The 17950-nt window shown below is 38.1% G+C and overlaps 1 protein-coding gene across 2 annotated transcripts in view; it reads right to left on the reverse strand.

The window, feature by feature from the left end:
* ARAP2 (ArfGAP with RhoGAP domain, ankyrin repeat and PH domain 2) overlaps positions 1–17950 on the reverse strand; it is a 355345-nt gene that overhangs the window by 17379 nt on the left and 320016 nt on the right. The window contains exon 33 of one of the 2 annotated variants that reach the window (XM_055434096.2): positions 10722–11223. The exons of the other annotated variant lie outside the window; for it this stretch is intronic. Coding sequence (XP_055290071.2) covers positions 10966–11223 — 258 coding nt within the window. The 3' untranslated portion in view covers positions 10722–10965. Of the gene's footprint in view, positions 1–10721; positions 11224–17950 lie in introns of those variants that run through there. 2 annotated transcript variants of the gene reach the window in all.

The following is a 17950-nucleotide window of genomic DNA, read 5'->3' on the forward strand; positions in this document are numbered from 1 at the left end:
TGAATTCTACCAAAAATTTAGAGAAGAGGTAACACCTATTCTACTCAAATTCTTCCAGAAAATTGCTGAGGAAGGGAAACTTCCAAACTCATTCTATGACGCCACCATCACCCTAATCCCAAAACCTGGTAAGTTCAGTTCAGTTGCTCAGTCATGTCCAACTCTTTGCGACCCCAAGAATCACAGAATGCCTGGCCTCCCTGTCCATCACCAGCTCCTGGAGTTCACTCAAACTCATGTCCATCGAGTTGGTGATGCCATCCAGCCATCTCATTCTCTGTCGTCCCCATCTCCTCCTGCCCCCAATCCCTCCCAGCATCAGAGTCTTTTCCAGTGAGTCAACTCAGCACATCAGGTGGCCAAAGTATTGGAGTTTCAGCTTTAGCATCAGTCCTTCCAATGAACACCCAGGATTGATCTCCTTTAGAATGGACTGGTTTGATCTCCTTGCAGTCCAAGGGACTCTCAAGAGTCTTCTCCAGCACCACAGTACAAAAGCATCAATTCTTCAGCGATCAGCTTTCTTCACAGTCCATCTCTCACATCCATATATGACCACTGGAAAAACCATCGCCTTGACTAGGCAGAATTTGGTTGGCAAAGTAATGTCTCTGCTTTTTAATAAGCTATCTAGGTTGGTCATAACTTTCCTTTCAAGGAGTAAACGTCTTTTAATTTCATGGCTGCAATCAGCATCCACAGTGATTTTGGAGCCCCAAAAAATAAAGTTTGACACTGCTTCCACTGTTTCCCCATCTATTTCCCATGAAGTGATGGGACCAGATGCCATGATCTTTGTTTTCTGAATGTTGAGCTTCAAGTCAACCTCTTCACTCTCCTCTTTCACTTTCATCAAAAGGCTTTTTAGTTCCTCTTCACTTTCTGCCATAACGGTGGTGTCATGTGCATATCTGAAGTTATTGATATTTCTCCCAACAATCTTGATTCCAGCTTGTGCTTCTTCCAGCCCAGCATTCCTCATGATGTACTCTGCATATAAGTTCAGATCCCACAAAAAAAGAAAACAACAGGTCAATATCACTGATGAACATAGATGCAAAAATCCTTAACAAAATTCTAGCAATCAGAATCCAACAACATATTAAGAAGATCATACATCATGACCAAGTTAGCTTTATCCCAAGAATGCAAGGATTCTTCAACATCCACAAACCAATCAATGTAATACACCACATTAACAAACTGAAAAATAAAAACCATATGATGTCTTAATAGATGCAGAGAAAGTCTTTGACAAAATTCAACATCCATTTATGATAAAAACCCTCCAGAAGGCGGGAATAGAAGGAACATACCTTAACATAATGAAAGCTATATATGACAAACCCGCAGCAAACATTATCCTCAATGGTGAAAAACTGAAAGCATTTCCCCTAAAGTCAGGAACAATACAAGGGTGCCCACTTTCACCACTACAATTCAACATAGTTCTGGAAGTTTGGGCCACAGCAATCAGAGCAGAAAAAGACATAAAAGGAATACAAATTGGAAAAGAAGAAGTAAAACTTTCACTGTTAGCCGATGACATGATCCTCTACACAGAAAACCCTAAAGACTCTACCAGAAAACTACTAGAGCTAATAAATGAATACAGTAAAGTTGCAGGATATATAATCAACACATAGAAATCCCTTGCATTTCTATACACTAATAATGAGAAAATAGAAAGAGAAATTAAGGAAACTATTCCATTCACTGTTGTAACAAAAAGAATAAAATACTTAGGAATATATCTACCTAAGGAAACAAAAGACCTGTACATAGAAAACTATAAAACACTGGTGAAAGTAATCAAAGAGGACACTAATAGATGGAGAAATATACAGTGTTCGTGGATTGGAAGAATAAATATTGTGAAAATGGGTATACTACCCAAAGTAATTTATACATTCAATGCAATCCCTATCAAGCTACCAATGATATTTTTCACAGAGCTAGAACAAATAATCTCACAATTTGTATGGAAATACAAAAAACCTCGAATAGCCAAAGCAATCTTGAGGAAGAAGAATGGAACTGGGGGAATCAACCTGCCAGGCTTCAGGCTCTACTACAAAGACACAGTCATTAAGAAAGTATGGTACTGGCATAAGGACAGAAATATAGATCAATGGAACAAAATAAAAAGCCCAGAGATAAATCCATGCACCTATGGACACCTTACCTTTGACAAAGGAGGCAAGAATATAAAATGGAGAAAAGAGAGTCTCTTTAACAAGTGGTGCTGGGAAAACTGGTCAGCCACTTCTAAAAGAATGAAACTAGAACACTTCCTAACACCATACACAAAAATAAACTCAAAATGGATTAAAGATCTAAATGTAAGAGCAGAAACTATAAAACTCCTAGAGGAGAACATAGGCAAAACACTCTCCAACATAAATCACAGCAGGATCCTCCATGACCCACCTCCCAGAATATTGGAAATAAAAGCAAAAATAAACAAATGGGACCTAATTAAAATTAAAAGCTTCTGCACAGCAAAGGAAGCTATAAGCAAGGTGAAAAGACAGCCTTCAGAATGGGAGAAAATAATAGCAAATGAAACAACTGACAAAGAATTAATCTCCAAAATATATAAACAGCTCCCCCAGCTCAATCCCAGAAAAATAAACGACCCAATCAAAAAATGGGCCAAAGAACTAAACAGTCATTTCTGCAAAGAAGACACACAGATGGCTAACAAACACATGAAAAAATGCTCAACATCCCTCATAATCAGAGAAATGCAAATCAAAACCACAATGAAATACCATTTCACACCAGTCAGAATGGCTGCTATCCAAAAGTCTACATGCAATAAATGCTGGAGAGGGTGTGGAGAAAAGGGAACCCTCTTACACTGTTGGTGCGAATGCAAACTAGTACAGCCACTATGGAGAACAGAGTGGACATTCCTTCAAAAACTGGAAACAGAACTGCCATATGATCCAGCAATCGCACTCCTGGGCATACCCACTGAGGAAACCAGAATTGAAAGAGACACATGTTCTCCAATGTTCATCGCAGCACTGTTTATAATAATGAGGACATGGAAGCAACCTAGATGTCCATCTGCAGACGAATGGATAAGAAAGCTTTGGTACATATACACAATGGAGCATTACTCAGCCATTAAAAAGAATGCATTTGAATCAGTTCTAATGATGTGGATGAAACTGGAGCCTATTATACAGAGTGAAGTAAGCCAGAAAGAAAAATACCAATACAGTATACTAATGCATATGTATGGAATTTAGAAAGATGGTAATGATAACCCTGTATACGAGACAGCAAAAGAGACACAGGTGTATAGAACAGTCTTTTGAACTCTGTGGGCGAGGGTGAGGGTGGGATGATTTGGGAGAATGGCATTGAAACATGTATATTATCATATGTGAAACTAATCACCATTCCAGGTTAGACGCATGATAGAGGATGCTCGGGGCTGGTGCACAGGGATGACCCAGAGGGAGGATAAGGGGAGGAGGGAGGTGGGAGGGGGGTTCAAGAGGGAACACATGTACACCCAGGGCAGATTCATGTCAATGTATGGCAAAACCAACCAATATAATATTGTAAAGTAATTAGCCTCCAATAAAAAAAAATTTAAAAAAAAATAAAGTAGACTTATTTTAAGTCTAGAATTAATTGATAACCTTTTGTCTAAAAAGTATTTATACATTTAAATAGCTACTATTTACAAGTAATAATTTTTATTTAATACTCAAGCAAGCACTCAAATTTTAAAACTTTTGTTTCTGGAAATATTCACTGTTTTAAAAGTGCTTCCACATTCCCCCTTCTCCCCTTGAACTACATTTTTTACAGTTATTTGGCTTATATTCACATTTGACACTCTGGCATTTACAAAAACATCTCTCCCACTGGCTCTGAAAATGTAATATTCGAAATGTGCAGTGTTTGTCCACAGTTGGCTAGTTTATCATTTTGTGCGTATATGATTTAGTTTTAGCTAATGATGCATTTTCTTTCTACTTTGGTGAAATAAAAGAAAAACTAATTCAGGCATATCATTCAGTAAAATCTAACGTGTACAGCCATCTTTGCAATTTGAATCAGTGATGATTAATAGCTGCCTTTTATTGGTTTTCTTTCCTTGGTTTTATAATTAATTGTTGGATTTTAACTATGAAAATCTGGTGATGACATCCAGGAATCTCATTCTCTGTTGTCCCCTTCTCCTCCTGCCCCCAATCCCTCCCAGCATCAGAGTGTTTTCCAGTGAGTCAACTCTTTGCATGAGGTGGCCAAAGGTTGGGTTACTGGGTTGCAAATTTAATGTTGATGATGAATGGCTGTGATTTTGAGCATGTTCCTTGGTCTCCTTGTGCCTCAGCATCCTCATCTGTAAAATGGCAACATTTGCAGTAACTGTCTGATACGACTGTAAGACATAAAAGATTTAGATCTTTCATACAGCAAATGCTTGTCTATTACATATAGCCTTTTGTATGGCTTATTTTAAAACTTTGAGAAAGATATTTTAGTTTGAGTTCTCCAAGAAAACAAAACAAAACAAAATTAGGATTACAGTGCAAGGAGTTTCTTCAACAGTTAATTCCAAGAGAACTGAGATAGGGAAAAAATGGAAGTCAGAGTGACTCCTTTAATGAGTATGTTACCAATGTGGGCACCTGGGACTCAACCTAGCTGGGGATGACCTATAAAAAAGGAAAAAGAAATGTTATTATTAAATGATTTATGGGAAAATAATCTTTACATTCACTACCATTATTCAATGGAAACAAATCTATACAAAGGCAACCTAATTTTAACAGTATCTTATACATTTCATCAGATGAAGGGTACATGATGAGCTAGATAAGTCACTGAATATACCAATGAGTTTATGCCAGCATCAAAGTATAATTTCAGTACTGAATCTTTTTTTCACTCCTCTTACCTTAGAAGTGACCTTAGGTTCTGAACTGAATTCTCAAAAAATTTGATATGGGGAAGAATTTTTCCAGGGTTAAAAATGTATTTATATATAGTCTCTCAGTGCCCCTTCCATCTTTTACCCCTTTAAAATAGCACCCCTAGAGATGGCACTTTTCCCAACACTCTGTGCAGTGGATATTGACACATTACTAAGTTTGGGCTAAAAGGATGTGAAGAAAAATAATATATGTAACTTCCAGGTCATCTCCTTAAAAAGGGAGCACTCTGCACTGGAATCTCCTTTTCTCTTCCTCTCTGGCTCAGAGGTCATGATGGTATGCACAGGTGCCTTATAACCAGATATAGAGGCAATATGATGGCAAGTGCAGAATCATCCAGCAGAGAGCATCTGTGGATGTCCAGCCTGAACTGAGCCACCTGCCCTCCTGGAAATAAACATAGATTCTTTTTAAGACACTGAATTTTTTAAGTTTCTATTGGAACATTTTAGCTTATTCCCTAATAATACAGCATGATGCCTATAATTTCTTATAAAAGAGAAAATCATTAAGTAGCACCTATAGGAAATATCATCCCTTCTATAATTAAAAAAAAAAACAATAATTGATGTACCTACACTATGCCTGGCTCCAAGGGAGATGATGGAGCTGGTATAGTAATAAAAAGATAAGCATGATTCTTGCTCTCATGGAGCTTTAATTCTGCACTAAAACAGACATTTTTAAAATCCAAATAATTAAATAACTATAAGATCCATTGTTAGAAAATGAAAGCAAAAATTATCATGGTAGTAAACAATTAAGGAATAAATCTTAATCCTCTTTCACGTTCTTCAGATTTTCACTAAAGTATCAGTTCATCAGAGATTTATATGTATCAGATCCCACTGGGCTTCATTTTACTTAACGCATTCCTTTGATAAAAATATCCTTGTTTTCTTCCACTAAAATTCTCTTTTACATAAACAATTCGAGTGAGTTTGTTTGGGGAACCAAATGGTCCCTAAGTAAATGAGGAAGATAAACTTTGAAAATGCATTTAAGCGTTGTATTTGAATCAAATAATAGCTTTCATTTTTATATAGCATCTATTTCTTCACAAAACATATGAATTTATTTTTATTTTAAAATGAGATTCTGGAATACCATTTCAAGCTTGAACAATTCCAATGGAAAGAATCCAAAGTGGCATTCCAGCATATTTCTTCACAAAAATACCATTGTTCAGCACATTGTGACTTCTAAAGCTCTTTCATGTACTCTAGAGCAAAATGGGAAATTACATCATAGAGTACAAAATAGAACTCTTTCCCGAGTATTTATGTTCAAGAGTATGAGCACAATCACAGCTCATACATTTTCCAGTTAATTGCTCAGGTGCTCACTTGGCCAGTCACAGAGGTCCAGAACTTTCCAGCTGTATTATAAAGCAAAAAATTTCATGTGCCACCCCGATGTCTTTGGGCATCACAGGGTCCGAAAGGCCTCACTGTGAGTTCTGTTGCTCTGAACAGATATGCATCCACCCAGAAGGAAAGCCCAGTTCCTTTATCATTTGGACCAGCTGTACCTCACTTGGTCCTCAACACAACAGAGACTCTCCTGCCAGCCTGAGAATTTATTTGAATAAGCCAATTGCCTCTTTCTGCACACACTGAGGAGCACCTCATCTCCTTGTTACTACCAAACCTGCCTCACGCAGCTGCTCTTTGTTCACTATTCCTACATAGCCCTGCAGTGCATGCAGTATCCTCCTCTCCTGGGTTAAGAGTTGTTGTTGTTCAGTCATGACTTCTTGCATCCCCATGGACTATAGCATGACAGGTCTCCCTGTTCCTCACCATCTCCTGGAATATGCCCAAGTTCATGTCCATTGCATCAGTGATGTCATCCAGCCATCTCATCCTCTGACGCCCTCTTTTCCTTCTGCCCTCAATCTTTCCCAGCATCAGGGACTTTTCCAATAAGTCAGCCTTTGCATCAGTCAGCTGGAACTTTAGCTTCACTATTTTGGGTTGAGAGCACATGTGTCTAATAAATTGCTCTCTATTCCATCTGTCCAATGTCAGGCACTCTGTGTTCAGTCATCTTGTGTAATTTAGGGTGCAGGGTCCCTCCCTCATCAACAGGGTGAACAGGAGGTGATTAGAACACCCACTGAGACCTCCCTTGCAAAAATAACCAGAAGTCTCAGGGACTGAGTCCAAAACCAGAGCGGACAGAGGACTCAAGTCTGATCAGGTCACTAGTGCCCTTGTTTCATCTTGTCACACCGTCCCACTGCTATTGAGGAACAGATGCAAATCCTTGGTATCTTGAATGAAGCATTTCTCCTCCCTGCTGATATTGCAGTGGTCCCCACCTTGGGGAGCAAAACACAGCTTTGTTTATTCTTGATCACTTTCTTATACATTGTCTTCCAGAGCCTCATAAAGTTAGCTACATTTTAAGGCATCTTTAGCTTCAGCAATAGCCTATTCCATAAATAGTTTTACACAATATCTGAGTTCTTTTCATGAGTTTAATCTTCCCAATTTCTCTGCTGCTACTGCTAAGTCACTTCAGTCGTGTTCGACTATGTGCGACCCCATAGACGGAATGACCCCATTCCTCTAGGTCATTTAATTTCAGGACTTTGTTCTCCCTACTATAGTTCATAATAGATGTTCAAGCAGGTTATAGAAAAGGCAGAGGCACCAGAGATCAAATTGTCAACATCCACTGGATCATAGAGAAAGCAAGAGAGTTCCAGAAAAACATATATTTCTGTTTCATTGACTATGCCAAAGCCTTTGACTGTGTGGATCACAATAAACTGTGGAAAATTCTGAAAGAGATGGGAATACCAGACCACCTGACCTGCCTCTTGAGAAACCTGTATGCAGGTCAGGAAGCAACAGTTAGAACTGGACATAGAACAACAGACTGGTTCCAAATAGGAAAAGAAATACGTCAAGGTTGTATATTGTCACCCTGCTTATTTCATGAGGAACGCTGGGTAGGAAGAAGCACAAGAGGGAATCAAGATTGCCGGGAGAAATATCAATAACCTCAGATATGAAGATGACACTACCCTTACGGCAGAAAGTGAAGAGGAACTCAAAGGCCTCTTGATGAAAGTGAAAGAGGAGAGTGAAAAGGTTGGCTTGAAGCTCAACATTCAGAAAACAAAGATCATGGCATCTGGTCCCATCACTTCATGGGAAATAGATGGGGAAACAGTGGAAACAGTGTCAGACTTTATTTTGGGGGTCTCCAAAATCACTGCGGATGCTGACTGCAGCCATGAAATAAAAAGACGTTTACTCCTTGGGAGGAAAGTTATGACCAACCTAGAGAGCATAATAAAAAGCAGAGACATTACTTTGCCAACCTAGGTCTGTCTAGTCAAGGCTATGGTTTTTCCCATGGTCATGTATGGATGTGACAGTTGGACTGTGAAGAAAGCTGATCGCCGAAGAATTGATGCTTTTGAACTGTGGTGCTGGAGAAGACTCTTGAGAGTCCCTCAGACTGCAAGGAGATCCAACCAGTCCATTCTAAAGGAGATCAATCCTGGGTGTTCATTGGAAGGACTGATGCTAAAGCTGAAACTCCAATACTTTGGCCACCTCATGCAAAGAGTAGACTCACTGGAAAAGATTCTGATGCTGGGAGGGACTGGGGGTGGGAGGAAACGGGGATGACAGAGAATGAGATGGCTGGATGGCATCACCAACTCGATGGACGTGAGTTTGAGTGAACTCCAGGAGTTGATAATGGACAGGGAGGCCTGGCGTGCTGTGGTTCATAGGGTCGCAAAGAGTCGGACATGACTGAGCAACTGAACTGAACTGAACTGATAGTTCATAATCTTTACTATTTTATTTTATCCCAAATAATTCTCTAATTTAGACTTAAATAGTTTTGAAATTGGGATATTGGAACTTTCCTTCCCCAAATGCCCTGAATTCATTATGAAAATTTATTAACTCTCTATTTAGTGGCTTAGTAAAGAATCCACCTGCCAAGCAGGAGATGTAGGTCTGCTCCTTGGGTTGGGATGATCCCCTGGAGAAGGAAATGGCAACCCACTCCAGTATTCTTGCCTGAGGATCCCATTGACAGAGGAGCCTGGTGTGGTACCAAAAGAGTAGCACGGCTTAGAAACTAAACGACAACAACTATTTAGTGACTAACTTTGTATCTCAATCAAGAAGTTTTTTTAAACTTTCATTTTTAGGAAATCTCTAACTCAAAGAGGGCTCAGTTATGTTACATTTGTATAGCTAAAAGTTTGCACCATCTCACTTCCACCAAGACATGGAAACAATTTAAGTGTTCATTAGGAGATGAATGGATGAAAAAGATATGGTATGTCTATATACAATGGAATATTACTAAGCTAAGGAAACAGTGCCATTTGCAGCAACATGGGTGGACAGAGAAAACAAACTTATGGTTACTAAAGTAGAAGAGGGGCAGATAAATTGGAAATATGGCATTAATAGATATATATTACCATATATATTAAAAATAAACAAGGATTTACTCTATAGCACAAGGAACTATATTTAATATCTTGTAATAAACTATAATGGAAGAGAACTTTAAAAAAGAATATAGATATATACACATATATGTGTAACAAATCACTTTGCTATACACCTGAAACTAGCACAATGTTGTAAACCAACTATACTCAATTAAAAAAAAGTATCTGGAATTTCATTCACTGGACTATAGCAACTCATTACACACAGACAGAAGGAAGGTGTCTTGTGTGGTAATAAAGACATCAGTCTCTAGAGGATTTATGAGTGTTACTAAGTAACATTCATAATGTAAATGCATCATCAACTCAATGGACACGAGTTTGAGCAAACTCCGGGAGATGGTGAAGGTCAGGGATGCCTGGCATGCTGCAGTTCATGGGGTCGCAAAGACTGACCACCTGAACAACAATAACAAATTAATAAGTGCAGAACAAAGGCCAGAATACCAGCATCATTTGTTTTGTTTCTAACCTAAGTTGCATTATTTTTTTCTTTTCCATTTGCAGTTAGAAATGGAAAAGTTGTAGATAACAGGGAAACTTTCCTATTGATGGGTTGCACTTCTCCAACTAATCATATTTTAATTAAAAACTTGATTAGGTCACTCTCAGTTGTTCCCTTCTATTTCTCCATACTCATTTCCTTCATAGCTCAGTAGGTACAGAATCTGCCTGCAATGCAGGAGACCCAGGTTCAATACCTGGGTCAGGACCTCTGACTTTCTTGTGATGTCTCTCTTACCTATTATCTTGTACTACTCTATATTTGTACTGTATCATTAAACTATGTGACTTCAGTCAAGTTACCTGATATCTCTGAAACTCAGTTCCCTCATCCATAAGAAGGGGATTAGGAAAACCTTTCTCTTAGGTTTTCTCTGGCATTCAGAGATGCAACACAGTAAGTACCCATACAGTGCTGGCCCTTCATGAGGGGATTTAAATTTAAATGTTTATCTCCAGTAGTATATTCTTTCTTTTCAATTAGAGCCCCTCAGCATATGATTATAATAAATACTTACATAGAAACAAGAATAATTTTGAGTACGTTATAATTGCATTGAGGACATTTGATTGCATTATAATCATGGATTTCATTGTGTCACCTTATGCATGTAAATGTAGACACACAGACATACACACATAGTCAGACACACATGCAAGCCCACAACTGAGTGTGTGTTGAGATACCTTTAATTTGAGAAGTGAAGAGACTGCAGAAGATTGTCATTTCAAGACCTCTATCTTCTTTGGGAGATGGGGTAGGATAATTCTAAGGAGACTGTGCATTCCCAAGGTCACATTGTTATAACTGATACGGTATAAAGCAGAAAACTGACCTTCTGATAGCCAGGCAATTTTCTATTTTGTTTACTACCTGTTACATGGCCTTGGGCAGAGAGTTGGGCACCGCTTAGCAACTAAACAGCAACAGCAGCAGGATGGCCATAATCAAAAAGACACAAAATAACAGGCAAAGGTGAGTGTGAAAATAAACTAGAATCTTTATACATTGCTTGGTGGCAGTTTAGTCATTCTGTCATGTCCAAGTCTTGTGACACCATGGACTGTAGACCGCCAGGCTCCTCTGTCCATGGGATTTCTCAGGCAAGAATACTGGAGTGGGTTTCCATTTCCTTCTCCAGGGGATCTTCCTGATCCATGGACTGAACTCAGGTCTCCTGCATTGCATCCATATTCTTTACCAACTGAGCCACCACTTGTAATATTGTGCAGACACTTTGGAAAACAGATTGGCATTTCCTACAAAGCATAAAGACAGAGTTACTACATGACCCAACAACTCTACTTTGAAGTACATATGCAAGAGAAAATCATTTTAATGCAAAACCTTGTGCACAAATGTTCAAAGCAGCATTTCTCACAATGCCAAAAAGTAAAACCAACTCAAGTGTCCATCAAATGATGAATGAGTAAAAAAACATATTATCTGCCATGAAAGAAATTATGTACTGATAAATGCTACAACATTGATGAAACTTGGAAGACTGCTAAATGAAACAAGACAGTCATATATGGTATGTTTGCAATTATATTAAATGTCTGTAATAGGCAAATCTGTAGGAGTAGAATGTAGATTAATGACTGCTTATGGCTAGAGAAGAAGGAAGGAGGAGAGGGTGACAACAGAGAGTGACAGCTAATGAGTGTGGGGTTTCTTTTGTGAGTGATGAAAATGCTTTAAACTTAGATTATACTGATGATTGCACAACTCTGAATATACTAAAATCCATTAAATTGTACACTTTGGTGAAATTTATGGCATGTGAATTGTATTTCAGTAAAGATGTCTGAAAACAGAATAAAATGTAATATGAGGAGAAGAAAAGCCTTAGGGTAAACAAGTTGCTTTTTTTTTTTCAATAGTGAAGTCTTTTTACATTAATGATTAAAAGAAACAAATTAATCAGAAACAAAAACATACGTATCTTTGGCAAAGAAAATAATTATTGGTCTACCACCTTACAAGAAATGTTAAGTGTTAGCCAAAATGAAGTACATTTTTATTAAAAAAAAAATCTCTATAGATTCTTCCAGGCTAACAGCAACTTTGAGGGGTCAACCTCATGAAAGGGGAAATATTCTGAAGAGATTGGATTTTAGAGCATAAAATTGAATCCAGAGAATCCTAAACCTTTTTGAAGCATTTGAATCTGTGGAGATTTACCCCAAAGCACAGCAGTCTTCTCATTACATTATGTGCAGGTATTAGAAATGGTCTATTTTTACAACCAAAAAAAAAATGCCTTGCAAAATTCAAGGTGATTTTTTTTCTTTCATCCGGTGATGAACCACCTTACCTGCAGGTTATAATTATTTCTATCATGTTCCAGTGCCTAATTATTTATACAGTATATAACAAGAGCCCACTCCAGTACACTTGCCTGGGGAATCCCATGAGCAGGGGAGCCTGGTAGGCTGCAGTCCATGGGGTCGCTGAGGGTCGGACACGACTGAGTGACTTCACTTTCACTTTTCACTTTCATGCATTGGAGAAGTAAATGGCAACCCACTCCAGTGTTCTTGCCTGGAGAATCCCAGGGACGGGTGAGCCTGGTGGGCTGCCGTCTGTGGGGTCGCACAGAGTTGGACATGACTGAAGTAACCTAGCAGCAGCAGTAGTACGCAGAGTCAGAAACAAGCCTTGTGAAAGCAGCAGTTTTTAAGAAGCTTTCAATCTATATGTCTATCTACATATTTGCATTACTTTGAGGATAGATAGTAGTTAAGCAGAAGAGAACACTCCAACAATTAAGAATCGCTGGCTTATAACACCATTTTATTCTTACTTTTTCCTGCAATTTTCAACTTTAGTCCATCACAAGTCACATAAAAATTCTGACCCATATTTTCCTCAACCAAAGCAAAACAGCAACAAAGCTCAGAGATTTGAGGACTAAACCTCTAACTGCTTATGTTCTTAGTTTTTCTTTAATGTAGGTAGCAAACTACAACTTTTTCATTGACCTTAGTTATACTTTATTGTCAATTCCTGTGCCTTAACATATTTGTTGTAGCACTGGATATGTTGGTATTACAGATCTCCAGATTCTTGAGTACAACCTTCTTTTCAGTGTTATAATTAACCTCTGTGAACTCAAAATATTAATATAAGTCTGTTACACACAACAGCCTTGGATGTGTGGCATTTTAGGGGAGAAAGATTTAAAGGTTTTCATGCATTAAACAATGCAAGGCAAGAGGACAGGAACCAAGGGCTAGGAATTAAGAGTGAGGGATAAGAATGGAATCTGCATGAGGAATCTGGAGCTTGAGGTGATAGTAAAGCCTTCTCCTAGAAGATATTTGGAAATATTTGCTCTTTCGTGTATGAGTATTTAATGAATCACCCCAGAAGGATGGATAATTTGGAGACATTTTGGCAAATCCCACATCAAATTATTAGCATTGTTATATCTATGAAGTGGGAATTAGGTGGGGTGAGGATAGAGATGGAGGACAAGAGGTAGTATTTTTCTAAATATATGTATAATATTTCTGTATGTTTTACCTTTTTACAAGCTTTGTGGGTTTTGAAATCATCTCCTCTAGCAAGTGTTCCCAGCTTGTTCTATCAAAGGTAGAATCAGTCAGTCTCTTCTCCATGATCTTCTCAAAGGCAGGGACCGTGTTTAGCAAGCACCAAATACATGACATGTAAGTCACTTAACACATATTTGTTGAAAGGTCATTTTCTTTAACATCATTATTTCATAGATTTGATAGATGAGGAGTAAGAACTTAAATGATTGATGCAGGATGACTTTCTCAAACAGTGATCTCTGGACCATTAATATCAATATATCCTTGAGACTTGTCAGAAATGCAGTTCTTGAGCCCTACTCCACACCTGGGGGCTTCCCTTGTGGCTCAGCTAGTAAAGAATCTGCCTACAGTGTGAGAGACCTGGGTTTGATCCTTGGGTTGGGAAGATCCCCTGGAGAAGGGAACAGCTACCCACTCCAGTATTCTGGCCTGGAGAATTCCATGGACTGTATAATCCATGGGGTCTCAAACAGTCAGACATGACTGAGCAAGTTTCATTTTCACTTTTCACTCCACACCTGGAAGTGGGCCCCAAAGATCTGTGTTTTAATAAACCCTTCCAGTGCTTCTGATGAGCTCTCAGTATGAGAACCACTGCCCAAAGGTGACATGACTGGTATGAAACAGTCAACAAACAGATCCTCAAATGATTTAAATAAGCTTACATTGAATTATAATGTAAGTAAAAATACATTCAATGCTAGAATAAATCTTTCCAACTTATTTTTCTCTATAAAACAAAAAAATCTATTTTTGTACTTGTATTATTTAATTTTACCTCTCTGGATACATCAATTCTTTGCCATAATGCTAAAATATAAAATGAAATGACCAACTAGAAAATACAAAGTTTACTCACTGACAAATAAGGCATCTCATTTTGACAAGCAAATCAATTTCAACTAAACATGTATAATTTTACTGAATCTGTTGCTGGTGAATTTGAAGTTCTTTGTCATAAAAGAATGCAAAGACAGGTTAAAAAAATAAAGTAAAAGTTTCTTTAAGCAAGGATACATTCTCAGAGGGATAGTGGGCAGGCAGTTTGGGAACTGCCTAACTGGGTCTCTTTGGCAAGACAGTTAAGAGGGGCATACAAAGGAAGGGGGAAGGAGGAGTTTGGGGGTCGATTTCTATGATTTTCATCCCAGCAGCTTTTTGCTGAGGGTAGGAGGGATTTCTGTCCCCATATAGCTTAGATCAGAAGTGTCATGGATTTGGTGCATGATTAGTACTTATCTGTAAGGCTGACATCAAAGATAGCCTGCCAGGTTCCTCTGTCCATGGGATTTTCCAGGCAAGAATACTGGAGTGGGTTGCCATTTCCTTCTCCATGAGATCTTTCCAACCCAAGGATCAAAGCTGTCTCCTGCATTGACAGGCGGATTTTTTTACCACTGAGCCACCAAGAAAGCCCAATCTTACTATAATGAGAGCACAATGAGCAAAAGTTTACGTTGGGACCCAGGAGTTTCCTGCCTTTCCTCACCTTTCTCTGTCTGCTACTCAAACAGTTATCTAAAATGCATGGTCTCCTGTTAATGTGAAGGTCCCTGCTTTTCTTTGTCTGCCTATGGGCCCCGGCTGTTTACAAAATGTATGATTTCCGGCCACCTGGTCCCTGCCCCCATTATCTCTGCTCATACTTAGCTACCTGCTTGCTATAACAAATTCAGTTATATTCTAATTATGTTAGCATGAAAATAGATGTTGTAATAATTCCAGGGAAATCAATATTTTATTTCCTATGCTTTAAGATTTTGGGGTCAGAAATGAACATTTTGAATATTGGGGAGAGAGATCTTTTCTACAATTATGATCCCTACTATAGAGAGTAGTATCGCTGGCTCAATGGAAAATGAGTTTGAGCAAACTTCCGGAGATAGTGAAGGACAGGGAAGCCTGGAGTGCTGCAGTCCATGGAGTGGACTTGACTTAAAGAGTCGGACATGACTTAGTGACTAAACACACAACAGTGTAAAGAGAATATTCAACCATAGTTTCTTGTCATACATAATTCCTTCAGTATTTGCAAACTGAAATGCTTGTTTATATGGTTTCAAAAGTTTTTCTTAACTCAAGGGCGAAGTCGCCCTATTAAGAATAACAATCTCATACAGCATCAGTAGAAAAGAAGTCGTGGGTAACAGGGCTGTGTAGAGAAGGTATACAAGAAATAATATCCCAGAGGTTGCCATGGCTGTGAACAGTTTTAAGAAAAGCAACTGAGTCTGCATCAGCTACCTCCCCGAAACAAAGGAAAACTCAAGCCCATAAATTCAGGTTTAGAACATAAATGAAGTGAAAGTGTTAGTCACTCAGTCATGTATGACTCTTTGCAACCCCATGGACTGTAAGCCTGCCAGGCTCCTCTGTCCATGGAATTCTCCAGACAAGAATACTGGACTCGGTTGCCATTCCCTTCTCCAGGGGATCTTCCTGATCCAGGGATTGAACCTGGGTCTCCTGGATTGCAGGCAGATTCTTACCATCTGAGCCACCACAGAAGCCCATAAACAGTGTATGATTAATAGGTCTCCAGCTATTTTACCCCACTGTTTACTCCTTGATTCACATTATTTAAGGATTTATTTACTTCTTATATTATTTAATATAAAAGAATTTAATTTGACATAAGGTACATATGAAACACCAGGAGAAGGGAAGAAATAGATTGGCATTAAAAATATTCCTAATTGTAAGTCTTTCCAAATCTAGAACAATGAGATTTTATTTAAAATTCACCTGCAGTAGACACTCCAAAGTTCTTTCCCAAATGAAGAAGCAAATCTCACAATTTCCAGGGTTTTAACTCTGATATTCATCAAGGGAAACCACAGGCTTCAGCTATGATACATTCCCTAGTTTCTTTGTACTTGTCATTCTGCTGGAATCATACTTCTGCCTTATCAAAGAGACTTTCACTTTACTTTCAGCTTTCCCTTAGCAGTACAAAATTATTACTGAAAAGTACATGATGTTTAGAGCACAAACGCAGAAAACAAGCTTTGTAAACATAGTCATGCACCTAGCCTCACAACATTGATTTTAGATCCAGAAATAAGAGCTAGTATTTTTTTCTTTGTTGTTGGTTGGATTTTTGTTGTTGTTTTATCTTCACTTTTCCCCTTCATTCTAATTCTACTTCCTTGAATAAGTTTGCCTATTGCCTCCTGGTTGAAAGTTAAAATTTCCTGTTTGGCTAAAGTCTAATAGTATTTATTAAATATTTCCCTTCACCTTGATTTTTAACTTTAGGAAGCATGCTGTAATATACATTTTAATTTATATTGATGATTTAAATTTTTTCAGAACATTATTCTCACATTCAATGTCACCAGGGTATACAGAAAAAGTATATGGTATTTATTGCACCTTAATTTCAAGAAATAATGAGTGATCATGTGGAAAGAGCCTTGACATTGAAATCAGAAGACCTGTAATTTATTTTCTTGGACTGAGATTTCATTTTTTCATTTGAAAAGATGGAAATGATATTAACTACTGGGCAGAACTGAAATGTGTTGACTCTGCAATAGCTACAATGTAGGAGAAATTCAAGAAAGAGCATTAGAATATGAAGCTCACAGAATATACTAAATGTACTCAAAGTTCGAATCAAGAGACTGTAAATTTTGGTTCTATTCCACTACCACTTATAGTAGTCAAAAAATGTTTATTCCAACAATATATAAAGACTTAAATACAGTTTCATACATTTAACTGAGAAAGTTTAATAATTTCATTCAGAAACTAAACTTACTAAAAAGAAGCACAATTATAGCATGTAAACCATGTACTATCAGGATAGCTATCTCTTAGATAATGGGGGGATTATATTTATTCATTAACAGATATTTAATACAAACAGTATGAGGAGTAATGAGTGTTATAGACAGAAGTTCTATAGAAAACCTATGTTAGAGTAGTAGGAAATGAACAATAAACAAGTATGAATGGATTGGGTAGTTCACACGGGCATTAAGTGAAACAGGCAAAGGAAGGATTGCTGAAGAGGTAACATTTTAAACTGAGACTAATTAACATAAGGATCAAGCCAAGTGAAAAATCTCAAGGCAGATTTTCCAAAGACAACAGCTTGTTCAAAGGCCAAAGGCAGGAATTTAGCACCTAGAGGAATACAAAGAAGTCCAAGTTTTGACTTGAACAATCCTTGGACTGCAAGAAGATCCAACCAGTCCATCCTAAAGGAAATCAGTCCTGAATATTCATCGGAAGGACTGATGTTGAAGCTGAAACTTCAATACTTTGGCCACCCGATGCCAAGAGCTGACTAATTTGAAAAGACCCTGATGCTGGGAAAGATTGAAGGTGGGAGGAGAAGGGAATGACAGAGGATGAGATGATAGGATGTCATCACTGACTCAATGGACATGAGATTGAGTAAACTCCAGGAGTTGGT

The sequence above is a fragment of the Moschus berezovskii genome, chromosome 5 (genome assembly GCF_049115385.1).
Source record: "Moschus berezovskii isolate FMDL1 chromosome 5, NW_MosBer_1.0, whole genome shotgun sequence".
Classification (NCBI taxonomy): domain Eukaryota; kingdom Metazoa; phylum Chordata; class Mammalia; order Artiodactyla; family Moschidae; genus Moschus; species Moschus berezovskii.